General features: G+C 38.6%; 1 protein-coding gene across 1 annotated transcript in view; it reads right to left on the reverse strand.

Moving 5' to 3' along the window:
- The window catches only part of GFRA1 (GDNF family receptor alpha 1), a 150,103-nt gene that overhangs the window by 30,119 nt on the left and 105,588 nt on the right, over window positions 1–14,396 (reverse strand). The window contains exons 6-7 of the mRNA XM_054206710.1: window positions 10,165–10,299; window positions 5,447–5,625 (exon numbers count right to left, since the gene is read on the reverse strand). Of these exons, the coding sequence (XP_054062685.1) occupies window positions 5,447–5,625; window positions 10,165–10,299 (314 nt within the window). The remainder of the gene's footprint in view (window positions 1–5,446; window positions 5,626–10,164; window positions 10,300–14,396) is intronic.

The raw sequence follows: 14,396 nt of genomic DNA on the forward strand, positions 1-14,396 counted from the left end.
AAACCCTCGCTCATGGTGACCTGGCCTTCTCTGGTTCCGTCTGAAAGCTGCAAGAGCCGTGTAGTAAATGAACATGGTCTCAGGGAATTTTATACTTCCACAGTTTTTGAGGACCCCCTCCAGCGTGGTGCTGAGGCAAACAAGGCTTGACTTCACTGAAATCAATATCAATGAAATCAATGGACAAAGCAGTCTCTGTTTTGGTAAAACACAGAATTTTTTTCAGTGCTCCCCAAATTAGGAGTGTAAGATTGAAGATGAAGCTTGAAATTACCCCTGGCTGTCGGATTTTACTCTGAACATGCAAGGCACACAAGACTTCCTTAGGTGCAACAGAATTGCGACTGAAGCAAGTTAGAGATGTTGCTTTTTCAGAAGAAAAGGTGCCAATAGGTGTTCTCTAAACCACTTGTACCAGCAGGCTGACCCCATTATGTCAGCTAATCCTGGAAATACAGGAGGTAAATTTAAATCTTTTCATTGGAAACATTTAGTCAATATTTCTTTTTCTATTTTTTTTTTTATTTTGTTCTGGCATAGCATTGAGAGCTTTATATTCCTGTCCATCTTTTGCCCCAGACTATAACTTTCTGCATAGTCGCAACGCTTGGAGGAAAAGGTCCAAGTACAACTTCTCCCAAGGGACAGAGGAGGCAGGGCATTTGAAAGGACTCATTTTCATAAAAGAAACAGAAAGATCACAGGCTGTGTGAAGGGAAGGGGAAAAGAGGGTGCCGGGCATATGGGCGAGCTAATACTGGTCCACAGGGGATAAATCAAGTTCCCTTTGTCTCTATTGCAGCAGATGTACCATCCCCTCATCAACGACACACCTACACGCTGCCCGTGTCTCCTGCTTATGTTCACCCACCACCCAATTACCAGTCCATGAAGCTCCACACCTGCTGTGTCTTGATCCTCAGAACACTGCGCTGAAGCTTTTAACCCCCTCCAAACACCTACACGATGCTTTATAATAATATTTAGCATATGGGAAGATACATTAAATAATTACAGATGGTACTTCAAACACCAGATCAGCAGATCCTTACACAGGGCTGAAGGTCTGCAATAGATAGACCCGCAAAGGAAAAGGACAGTCATTTTCAGACTGAGTCATGTTTAAGTCCTAGTCTCCTCAGAGAACTGTGAGCCCTGCCTCCTGTTCTTGTCCTAAGACTCGCCATAATAATTTTTTAAAGACCCAAATATATGTGGAATTATGTGAATTTGTGGAAGAACAGCTTGCATTATGATCCACGTCTATTCTAAACACTCGCTAATCTTACATGTAAATAGAAAGAATTGACGTACTTAAGTATCTAGGTTTTTCTTTTCCTCCTTGTTCCCCACAAAATGTTGGAGCATTTTAATTCCTATCTCATAATTTTTTAATTTTGCTGCTGAGAGTACAAGACATTCACATACTGGACTCGACTGAAAAGTACTTGCCTTCAGTCTGAAGGGCCATGTGACTCAATTGCACGTGTCCGCTGCTCACACTTCTTCAAAAGCACAAAAACCTTAAATTCCCTCTGAATGCTCAACTAAGGTTAACTGGAGCAAGACACTTATAACAAACGTGGGAAAACAAAGTATAAAACTAGTTAGGGAGCTGATAGATTTCAATGCCTAAATTTAGACTTAAATGTCCTTAGCCATCTTGATTTCTATCATTTTTGTCCCGTGCAAAACGTCCTCTGAAATATAATAGCAATCCCAGTATGAAAATCTTAGCTTTTTATTTATCTCTGATGATGATGTGGTAACAATTGGTCTAACCTAGTCTAATCTATCACTTGGAGTTTATTTCATTATCGTCTTTCGGTTCCATGCATCCCTCCTCAATGCAGAAGCAGCGTTTTTCTTGAAGAATACATGGCGTGAGCACACATCCAAACTCATTCTTTTGCCCTTTCCAAATAATCCAACATGACGGTTCAAGCAGTGGTGTTAGAACATGAGACTGAAAGACCATAACCATTTTTTGACTGGCGTACTGAACCCAAGTTACAATTGAGAATGAAGGATAAACAAATACGTCAGTTAAATAGAAAACATTAGAGTGAAGCTATCAGAAAAAAGATAGGGATGGCAAGTACTTAATAAAATACGCCTGTACAAGGAGCACACTGTTGGCATTCATCTTTTTTGTTCACAGTATTTTATAAATTATTTTTATGTGGTGCTGAGGATCCTTTGCAAGATGTCAAGCACCTCAAGAAATACTTGAAGTGAGAATTTTATATAAAACTAACCACTGTTTACTCTCTGTGTTTAGCAAACTTCATTAGAAGCCAGATTTATAAAAGAGTTTATAGGATGCTCGACAAAGTTAAGCATCTTCCTAGCAAAGATGGAGCGATGATTTCATTTAGGGATAGAAAAAAAGAGTATATTACACAAATCCATGCATATGTAAACACAAATAATCATAAACATAAAAGAAAAAACATCTAAAAATAAATAAGAAGTAAACACAAAATAAGCATATATCAGAAATATTTCTCTGTATCGATTTGAAATAAGAATATACCACCATATAAGAATATACCACCATTGGACAACCTTAAATTCTTGTAGCAATGGTAAGTTGAAATGAAGAACAACTTCTAAACAGCATCACCGAAACAAAAATTATTTCGAAGTCCAAACCTTCAACAGCTCTTAGAGATAAATATTGACTGCAGGTAAACAAAGAGTATCTCGTATTTTCTTTAAGCATTCACAACCCTTCTGATTCCCAGGTGTGCAGGAGACCACGGCGCAGTGACAAAACCATGAGTGTATTCTTGCTTTTCATACAACCATTCTGAACAAGTCAGAAAAAAATGTATCAAAAACTGTTCATCCGGCAACACTCTTGGCAGATTGGGTTAGTGCCCTGTATTTTACAACCCCAGGAGGTTAGTATTTGTTCATTTCTATGGCAATTTATACTAATCAATCACTTCCTGCTCTTTCTTTCCTTACTGTATTTATTTCTATGGCAACTTATACTAATCAATCACTTCCTGCTCTTTCTGCCTTCACTGCATTTTTAAACCCACCAACTAGGATAGGCAGCCTTGGAGCACCTCAATGATCATTTCCTTATCCCCTCTCTGCCATTGTCTTTTTGTGCTGAGACTAATGCTTTTAATTTGACTTTCCACAGTGTTTAGGCTATATTGCCTTTTTGAAACCTTTCAGCTCAACTGCTAAGCGCGTAACAAAGCCCTTCAGATTGCTTTTGGTCGCACTAGTTCATGTTTTGAAAATACTACAAAGGCATATTTTTCACGGGAGAGCCTTGGAATGAATACCCTTCTCCAAGCGCAATATGAATGTCTCCAGTTCTTTTGTAAAATTTGCATTGAGGTTTAAGTCTCACATGCAAAGTGGCACCATACAGTCCAACAACACAGGTTTCTTTTTAAAAAATTGTGGGCTTGTTTTGGCTCTATTTCTAAGTTATTTTTTGAAAGATGCATTAAAATATAAAAGCTTTGTTCTTCATGTTTCAGTTCTGACACGAGGAAGTAGTGAGCCCCAGAACGTTGAATTTCACAAGAACAAACCCGCTTGATTCACATAACTTCAGTGACCTTTTAATGCCAACTCATCTATAGTTTCTACAAAGCAGCAGAGATCATGTATTTAAAGGAAGCTGTTTTCCCTACAGACTTTACTTCTTGTGTCAAGTATATCAGGGTGCACTTGAAGTCACAGCACTTTAAACCAGTGCTGAGAAACGCACGTGGGATGTGACTTCAAAATGCCAGAGTAACAGGAGTAAGGACAGGGTAGAACTTAATCTATTTTCAAAACACTGGAACATCTATTCAGGCTTGAGGAACATTTGCAAATCAAACTGAATCCAATGGGATTTGTGATCGCTTGCCGTTTCTTCAGTACATTATTTATCATATGTACTTTGGGAGCATCTGGAGGCCTTATTCTATAGGGAACTGTACAAACACTGAAGGAAAACGTGCTCCCATAAAACAACATTTTAATATAACATGAAGTGAATTAATAATATCCCATCAAGGTCTTGCTTTAAATGCAAGATATTCCAAGTTACAGGTTTAAAAGGTTACGTTTCTTTTTAGCATATTCTATTTGGTCAAATGACTACCGCATATAGAAATATCGGCCTACAGCTGTCTCCCTCTCATCAATTAACTTGCAAAGCTTAACTAATAATGAATGCACAGATATGAAAAACAGAATTAAAACAGAAGGACCTAAACTCAATACCATCTACCACTAACCCCATACTTCATGACTCTGTAATGCCTCTGATAAATGTTAATTCACATGCAATTTGCCAAGGCAAAATCAATGGAAAAACTAGAAAAGGATGAAGATGAGAGAGTGGTGCAGGAAAAATTAAGCAAAATACATTGCCGAGGGATACAATTTAGTGAAAATGGAAAGTTTGATGCAGTTTAACACGAAGAATACAAAATAATTTTTTTAAAACTAAGTGAAATGTGAATGCTACAAGTGTGGAAGAGTTTGGGAGTCCAGAAAAGAAGTATCTTAATACCAGATGAGACCTTAAAACTTGGACACTTTCCTTTGTGTCACATAGCAATTTTCCTTCTGTGAAGAGAAAAATAAACAGGCAAAGCTCATCTATCCCTTACCTAATTTTGCATGTAGACCACCAGAAGTTTTTATAACCACAGATTCTAATCTGGCCTGAGGATGTTTTCATCTTGCATTTCCTTTTACCTCCTTCCTGCCTTGATTTTGCAGTTGTCTCCTGCCCAAGTTCTTCAAACTTTCTAAGAGCTGCATATACTGCCTTCAGTGACGAGCCTCTCTAAATCCAGAATCAAGGACGCACCAGGAAGGGCCTAACTGAAGTGTCAAAGAAAATCGCTACAGCCATTGGCCAAAATCACTCCACAGCCTTGACCCCAGTTCAGGAAAGCACCTGATTCAAAATAGCTTCTATCTTTGTCCAGCTTCTTCACCATGTAGTTTGTAGCACCACATATTCTCTGATATCCAGACCTACTCGGCCAAAAAACCTCTTAAGTTTACTGCCAGTAACATAAGAAAGAAGGCAGCGGGACATGCTAGCTGACACTAAGAGCTCCCACTGAATTTGGATTACCCAGGGGATTAATTTAATCTGACGTATCCTGGCAGGGGCTGGACAGTGCCACATGCAGATCCAAACCTGTGATAACAAATTAAATACCGTGCCCTGGTTCAGAGTCAGAGGGGCGATAAAGTCCACTTTGAAATATGCATTTTTTTCTGATTTAAAATAAGAGTGTCTGATATTTTGCAATATATCTGGCTCCTAACTAGAACATGGGAATAAACAGATACTCCAATTTAATACTCCAATTAACAGGCATCTACTTATGCAGCAGGAGACTGCTCTGTATACATATCTATGAGAAACTTTCATCTCTGCACTGCAACAAGTACAAGACTCTCTTACCTGCAGGTTTGCACATGCTGGTGAGTCGTTGTGGGTGGGTATTTCATTGTTGGTGGTCTCTGAACCTGTGTTTTTAAGTCTGGAAGCTGTTGTAGTTGTGGCTGTAGTGGTCTGTACTGGTAAGATTGGCTGCCACACATTCACATCAGTGCCGTTGCCGAAGGCCTGAATTGCGTTTTCTGTAAAAATAAATTACAGGCAATTTTCTATTTCTAAACAAACGGCAGAAAGCAGAACTGACTTTTTAATCATCGTTATTATTATTCCACTGAAAAAGTGAAAAAAGTTTATGCTGAAAAACGTGTCTTAATTTTGAACATATCAGAAACATGAACGGAGAGTCTGGGGTCACATAATTATCTGGTGCAGCCTCTTCTTTGTAATGTTCCCAGTAATTCTTGACAGAAGCTCTAGGACTTACTGTAATCATATTTGTTACCACCCAAAAGCCTCAAAAATTTACTTTCAAGATTTAAAATACAGTTTGAATGTTATGTCCCAATTCAGGAAGGTGATGCTACATAGCAAACTAAAAACAGAGAGCAGGCAAAAGATTAATTTATTTCTACAGCTTGTTGCAGTAAAACTAATATGCCTATAACTACAAAATGGTTTAACTAAGACAATCTTTTCCTTACAGTTTTCAATCAAAATCTGCATAATTAGGTGAGGGAAGCATGCTTAAACTAAAACTTCAGAATATAAAAGTTAAAAAGCTTATCATAGTTTCATGGGATTAAAGAGTGTGTTTATGTCAAGAGTAAATTGGTTGGGTTTTTTTATAAACAAATAGAAAAACAGTTTTTAATCAGGTCTTTGGGGATTCAGCATGGATTTAGGGATTTCTTATTTCAAATTCTTTGTACAAGAAATCAAACAATTTCACTGGGGACTAATATGTGGAAGTTATTAATACTTCTTCTCAGTGGTATTCCTTGCCTTATAAAATAATTCACATTTAATTCTCATCTGAAAAAGATGTATTTTATTCTGGTATTAGTTCTTAAAACTCCAACGTGCAAAAGGAAGAATTTGTAAAAGGCACCACAATCAGCTGGCTTGATGGAGGCAAACTGGGAAGAGTGGAATGACATTTTTCTTGGTTTTACCTGAATAAGGCAATACATAAAGCAGTTTTTTTCCTACAATTTCCTAAATAACAGTAACTCTTCATTTCCATTATTACAAGAAGGATCACAGAAACACACACAATCCTTCCAGTTTTCTAAGTGGTCTAGGTAATTAGGCTTCTTTGATCTTTTCATAGAATCATACTAAGCGATCGTCACGGATGGAAATATTTGACATGGTTATGATTTATCAGCAATTCAAAACTTATTAATAGCGGGGTGGGGTGGGGTGGGGTGGGGGTGGGGGGTTGCACCACCACAATGATCCTTATGTGTCCCTTCCAGCTTGAGGTATTCTATGATTCTATGATAGATTCATATCTATCATAGATATTCTATGATAGAATGGTGTGGGTTAGAAAGGACCTTTAAAGGTCATCTAGTGCAACATCCCTGCCATAGTCAGGGACATCTTCCACTAGATCAGGTCCAACCTGACCTTGAATGTTTCCAGGGATGGGGCATCTACCACCTCTCTGAGCAACCTGGGCCAGTGTTTCACCACCCTCAGTGTACAAAATTTCTTCTGTATGTCTAGCCTGAATCTACCTTCTTTTAGTTTAATGCCATTACCCCTTGTAAAAAGGGGTAGCCCTGCTAAAAAGTCTGCCCCCATCCTTCTTATAAGCTCTCTTTAAGTACTGAAAGGCCGCTATAAGGTCTCCCCAGAGCCTTCTCTTCTCCAGGCTGAACAACCCCAACTCTCTCAGCCTGTCCTCACAGGAGAGGTGCTCCAGCCCTCCTCATATTTTTGTAATATTTCAAACATGTAAAGTATATTTTAAATATGTATTTTATATATATAATTTTCATACGTATTTCAAATACATTTCAAAAAACATAATGACTGTAAGGAGGTGCTTCAAGTGTCTAACTGCTCTAGTAAAGGTCCTCTCAATAATTTTAATTAACTAACTCACTGCTTTATGCTTTTCCTCCCACTTGTCAATTCTTTTTACTGCAGTATAAAGCAGGTGTGAACAAATCCTTTGAACAGATAGGTAGATATAATGAATCCCATTCATTTCAGTATAAATTCTAGAGTACGTAAATGAATGTCAGGACACTGACCTTCAGAGAAGCTAAAATAAAGTCTTAAGATGGATTTCCAGAATTTAAGATTGACCAAACCCTAACTGGAGAGGCAGCAATTAGGACCACTCTAATATTACCTATACACTTGCATCTTCCAATGAAGAGGATAAAAGTACAAGGCAAGGCAATACACAGCTCCAAATTTTTGGGTGGAGTATATCTTATTTAGGGTCTACTAATTTGGAATTTTAGCTTTCTAGAGATTGGGCCAGTTTCATAGTTCTGATATAACTGCAGGACATATGCTGAGATAAGAAACACTTTATCTAATACATGTAAAAAGAAAACGATGCAATGTTTGTCTTTATTGGGACTAATTATTAAAACAAACTGGAATTTTCACTTGTATTTTCACATACCCCTTTGAAATCAAAACTTCCACTCTAGTTTCAGCTTAACATCTGTTGCAAAATGCTTTTCAAGTCTAGGTGGAATTTCTAGGCAAGTGCACACAGAGATGAAAGAAAGACCAGGATTTCGGCTGTGTAGGTGGGACGTGGTAAACTCAGCTTCATGTACGAATGTGATTTTAGGTCTCCTGCTTTCTGAGTCCCCTGGGCCCCTGGGTACAGTCTCAGCTATTCCACTTTGCATAAATAACCAAATGGGGTTTTGAATAAACATTTAAGCTAGGCTTTCCACATCTTCTGTAAATGCCTCAAATCACTGCTTTATTTTCCAGTTTGAAGTGGAAGTATACTTTAGCAAAACAGACTAGCAAGAAATTCCTAGTTTCACCCCATTGTGGAAAACGGATTTTTGTTTTGTCTAAAAAAAGTGGGAGGGATTTTAATCTCATCCAATAAAGAAATGACATTTCTTCAGGCACCGTAAGGCCCATTAAGGACAATAACAATTAAAAAAAAAAACCTGGAACTTTTCCCATTCTCTGTAAGAGAAAAAACTTTTTATTAAACCAGAAACATCTTTAATTTCTTCATGAAGAAGACATCTCTTACAGCTAGGATGGCTATAATTTGTCTCACAGTAACCTCTAATGTCTTTGATTCGTCTTCATTAACGATTTTATACCAATAGCAAAAGAAAGGACAGGGAATCGCTCTGTCTTTATGTTCTAAAAGAACCTGTAACATTCTAGCAATTAATACATTCACAACTGAATAAAATCTGATGTATTGCAGTATATATAAATGGCAGCCCCATTAGTTTTGAAGAAGGTCTGATGCTATATTGTTAACTTTTACCCAATCATAGTCTGAATTGTTTTCTGGGTTCTTTTGTTAGTGATCTTGAGTAATTGATTCATTCTTCCAAAGCTTAATACATAGTGTACCAACTAGCAACTCAAGTCACTCTTTGTATGCAAATCTCCCCTTGTCTTACAACATGTTGCCTGCTGAGAAGCTACCAGTGGAGATTTTCAAACCGTTATATGAAAATACAGACCGAACCCTGCATTAGCATTAGCTCAAGTATATAGGGCTGGATAGGACAGTCTGGATCATCGAGTTCATTCGCCATTTTTGAAAAAAGCAACGATATATGCTTCTTTTCATAAGCTGATGAAATACCGCTTTTAAAACCGGTAAAATTTTTTTACCCTCAAGAACTCCTGCTGGAAGCCTAATTCTTAACTTTAGTCTGATGGTTAAAAATTTTCCAATTTTGAGCCTAAATATGTATGGCCAATATCGCCCTTTTTGATCTTGTGCCAACATCGTCCTCTAGGTTAAGTAATCCTTTTCCCTCCCTGGGCTTGCCCCTCTAATGCAATTTCAGAGGACAATCACGTATCCTTTAGCTTTCTGTTCTGCTAGGCTAGGGAAGCCAAGCTCTTTTGGTCTCCTCATTTATCTGAAATTAAAACTCTGATGCACACTCCACATCATCCAATTATGCTGCTCCAGGCAGACAGGAAATTTGAAAAGAGAACCTGCCAAAATCGACTCCACTGAGCCATTCTGAATTTTATAATAGTCCCTAATTTGGAAGTGAGTTTGACTGAAAAAAATCAATAATTTAACAAAATCTTGAAAATAGGTACCATCCAGACCTGTGTTAAAACCAGGCATCTGAGATCAAGTAGCCTAAAAAACTTGAAGCTTGGCTATAAATTGCAAAGGCAATCCAATTTATACTTACCTACAGCAAATCCTTCATATCATAAACTACATGGCTTTTTTATATGAAGTTCTTAAATTATACAGAAGCCCCTTAGGTGTTGCAATTTTTTGGTACAGATGCTGCCTGACTTTTAAGGTCCAAACACGATCTGTGATGTAAACATGTTTCTATACAATACAGCTTTACTATTTGAATTTTTTTCCAAGAGCTTCTCATGTTTGCAATCTTGGCCATAAGCCACAGTATCAGGCATGTTTGCTCATATTTGTTTAATTCTTACACCTACAGCAGAGCCGGGCTTACAAAGTGCAAAGAGATGGCCTTGACGTATCACAACATACTTAAACAGTACAGAAATCCCAGATAACATGCTAAAACACATTTAAAGACATCTAATTTTGTACTCACTAAGGCATGTATTGTCCTGGAAGAAATTCAGAAATTTCAGGCATTCATCTATGCCATTACCGCTGTTGCTGCAGTCACACCATGGGGCAACGCTGAGACTATTTGAGTCTATGTAGTTTGGTGTCATCACTGTGCCTATTAACAAAGAGTGAAGTACAGCACTGTGAGCAACTTTTGTACTGAAATATTCTTTCCATGCTAAGAAGATAACAAACAGCACCTGGTAAGTCATGTATTCACGGTTGGATACGCAATGCAGATCCATGGCAGGGCTCTAACTTCCAGACTCCCTTTGCCCTTGGATACCCAGCCATACTTCACACCCTCGGTTGTTTGAATGCAACCGCTTTAGGGACTGTAACATGACTCACCCGTTAAAGACCCATTCCTTTCCTCCCCAAAAAATTAGATTACATTCCCACATCCCCTACATTCCACCACAGTTCTGCATCAGCAGAGCTGACAGGTGGAAAACTGTGACAGAGGGGAGGGATGGTTTGGGAGAAGGTGGGAACCTCTTAAAAGAGCTTTGCTGACAAATCAAACACATGTGGACCTGTGCCCTTAGAGCTGCACTCTAAAAATCCAATTTTTCTTCCTCCCTTGTGTTTTTCCTCATTTTTGTCCTAGCTGCAAATAAATGGCTGAAACTTAACGTCCAGACCTGAGTTTCCTCCTTGGGTCTGCAGCCAGCCTGGAAAAACAGTTCTGAAACGCATGAGCAAGGAGAATGCTAGTCATGCTGAGAGGAGCCTGATATGTCTTGGAGGAGCACTGGCCCCAGGGTGCTCTTTAGGCACCACTAACAATGAACAAAGCAAAAACATAACCAGCATGCATAAAACGGTACAGTAGCTTGTTTGCAGGTAATAAATTACTATTAATCTTGCTGTGTCTCTGCTTTTTCAGTACAGTGACTGTTTCCTAAACATTGCCAACAACTTGCAACCATGGGTTCATTCTAACTCTTTACAAATTCTTGCGTAAATATTCTCACATTTATATGTCAACTCAAGGCTACCAAGAATGAAATGAAACCAAAGAATCCATGTTGTCTCCTAAAAGATATACAGCAACCGTTCATCACTCGTCTGGATCTGGCAAATGTTATGTGATCAGCACTTACTCAGACCAGTAGTCTCCCTGAAGGCATCGCCCCAGCAGGTCAGAGATTTCAAACTTCCCTAAGGACTGAGAAGTTTGAACCTTTATTTTATTTGTCTGACCAAAGAGGAAAAATTAAATAAAAAGGGGCAGGTATTCCAGACTTGTACTGATGACAGCTGTCCCAGGAAACACGTTGCTCGCTTGGTGATCTACAGTTCTAGGACAGGCTATATATCGCGAGGAAATGTGATCACATCTCCTCAAAACTGACATCAAAGTAGTCATTAAGAAGATGGAATAGATGAAGGATAAATATTAGAGACCCAAAGTGTACACTAACTGAGAAAATTTGGTGCGTAGGTCCAGGGTCCCAGAGTCTGCAATAACACACAGGAAAGCCCTATCAAACACCAAGCTAAAAAAGGAACATTAGAAACAACACAAATCACAGAATGACGTCAAATAGCCTTTCAGTCACCAGGCAGCGCTGGGAACCGAACAAACCTACGTGCAAATTGCTTCATACATGACATGGCAGACAAAGGAGAAGAGTCATTAAGGGCTGGCCTGAGAAAGGCAGTAACGTATGTGAAAATGAATGCAGTCCCACTGCCAAACTCACAAAAAGCATCTTTTGTCTTGTTTTGGGATGTTCTTAAATTAGAATGCAATCCCATACCTTTATCCACTTCCAACTTTTAACAGATAGTTGCAGTAATAATTGCTCAAATTCTACATGAGATTAGCACGTGAGTAAATAGCACAGTTCAAAATTTATGAAATGGAGGTAGAGAATTTAGTAAAATAGGCAAATATCGTTTGCACCATTAATGGAAACTCGACAGTAGACAAATAAGAGGAGGAATGATGTTAAATTAAAATTTAAAAAAAAAAGGAAAATATCTGTCCAAATGAAAATATCTGTCTGTTATCCATTTGACAGTTCAGTACACTATTTCAACCATGTGACATGATCTGAACAGAAATGAGAGAAAATGAAAATCAAGGGGATTTTGCCAATGGAAAAAAGCCCGTAGGCCTCAAAAAAAATAAAATAAAAAAGGGTAAGTAGGAAACGCTTAGTTAAGGGTTAAAAAAACAGGAACGTATTGAGGAAATTAGAAAGGTCACTGAGGTAAGACTTTCTTATCAAGAAGAGGTAATAAAGTAATAAAATGGGTCAGAACAGGGGCTAAAAGTGTAACAGATACGAAGCCCCTATTAGGGTTGATGAACAGAGGAAAGACAGGACAAGGAATGTGTATACACAGCACACAAACTGTACATCCAGCAAAAACAGAGTGGCTGAAAGAGCAGCTAGTAGAAAATCAGCCTGTCATTTAAACCTGGGGGCAGATGTGAACCCAAGCGGATTATATGCTTGGTTTCCCGGGGTGGATTTTCTTTTTTCCCTGCAATGTGTGTGCCTTCCCCTCCCCCTCCGCCGCTAGCTGGCATCTTGGAAGTTCTGCTGAAGGACACTAACGGATCAGAGAAATCATGGTGGTTGGCAGTGAAATAGGACATGCTTGGTTTTCCGCGTTCTCTGCATGAAATAGTTCTGTGACGGTCTCAGTAGCAGGCAGTCAGGTCTCCATATTTTAGACAGAAGCAGAGTTGACCTGAACACAGCCCAGAGGTTGCTCAAATTAGGGTCAATTAAGAACAAGGAGATGGATGGTGAGTTCAGGAGGAGGGGCGTGTCACCGAAGTTCCCTTGGCCCAATGCAACTCCAATTTATTCACATAAACTCTCATGGAATTCCTGGGAATCCCAGGGAAATGGGATGGATTTTACAGAAAACAAGTGAAAATGTGCCAGAAGTGAATGCTAAAGCAGGTCTTGAAGTCAGCAGTTAGAGCAATACCTAACTGATGTGGGAGTGCGGACAGGTCCTCGTGACCTACCCTAGGCCGTAACCGAAACACTGAATCTCAAACATGGCCATCTTATTCTACATTTAATAATTTTTATAGTTTTCCTTTACTTTTTAAAAAAAATATTATTTTATCCCTATTACTGTGACAAGGGGCCTAAAGCAATGAATTAAGATGTTCCAAATTCCTGTAACATATACATCACTTTAAAACTGTATATGTAACACCTTGATGCAAACCTTAAAGAATCCTATATAGACTGTTCTCTATTAAACTGGTAAAGCACCTGATACAAAACCTGCCTAACTCTGTTCTCACTTAAGTCCTTTATTTCAGGTGGGATTCCACTAATTTCAGTGAAGCTAATGCTGATTTACATCCCTGTACGCGACAGCAGAATCACATCCACTGTACCTTCCACAGAGAATCCTCAGTTTCCTGAACAAACTCTATGGAGGCACAATTTTTGCTACATTTAATGAAATGGCTAAATGAAACAATATTTTATCATAATGAACAATATTTTATCTTAATTAAAACACCTGGAGATCCTGAAGCTCTGATGAATGAATGGATCTGTAACAGCTTCTTACCCACAGCCTATCCATCTCTTCTTCCTGTGTTTTATATATTAAGCAGACATTTGAAAGATTGTACCTCTGATTTCTATCTCAGCACCTTACAAATTTGATGATCTTCACATAATTTGCTCCACTTTTATATCAGCCCGATATCAGAAGCAGGAATTTACTGCTTCAGCACATAAAAGTTTTGCTTTGGTAATTTCCTTGCTTCGTAAGAATTACTACCAAGTAAAAACTCTTGTAATGCTAGTCAGTACCCATCTTTTTGCATGTGTCCGGGGGCTATCAGGAAGGAAGAAAAAATTATTATTTTTCCCTTTGAAAATTAGATCTCCTATTGATTTCAACTCCTTAGGGATCCGTTCCACATTTCTGATGCGTGACGGTGTTTTGCAGCATGGTCATCCGCAGTAACACAGAAACCCCTGACTGCAGGAAATGGGTCATCCTTGGGGTTAAATTGAAAAGTGGATCCAACAAAACTGCCAGCAAAATTCACTAGGTCCAGCAAGAACTTCTTGGCAGCTCTCACCCAGAAGTATCTATTAGTTACAGTTACTCTTTGCCAGCAGCTAGACTTCTTAATCTCATTGACTAGATCAGATTTCAAGGCTATTCAATTCTTTGTTTTAGAGTCAAATGACATTCTGTCATAACTGTTCA

The sequence above is a fragment of the Rissa tridactyla genome, chromosome 6 (genome assembly GCF_028500815.1).
Source record: "Rissa tridactyla isolate bRisTri1 chromosome 6, bRisTri1.patW.cur.20221130, whole genome shotgun sequence".
In the NCBI taxonomy this organism is placed as follows: domain Eukaryota; kingdom Metazoa; phylum Chordata; class Aves; order Charadriiformes; family Laridae; genus Rissa; species Rissa tridactyla.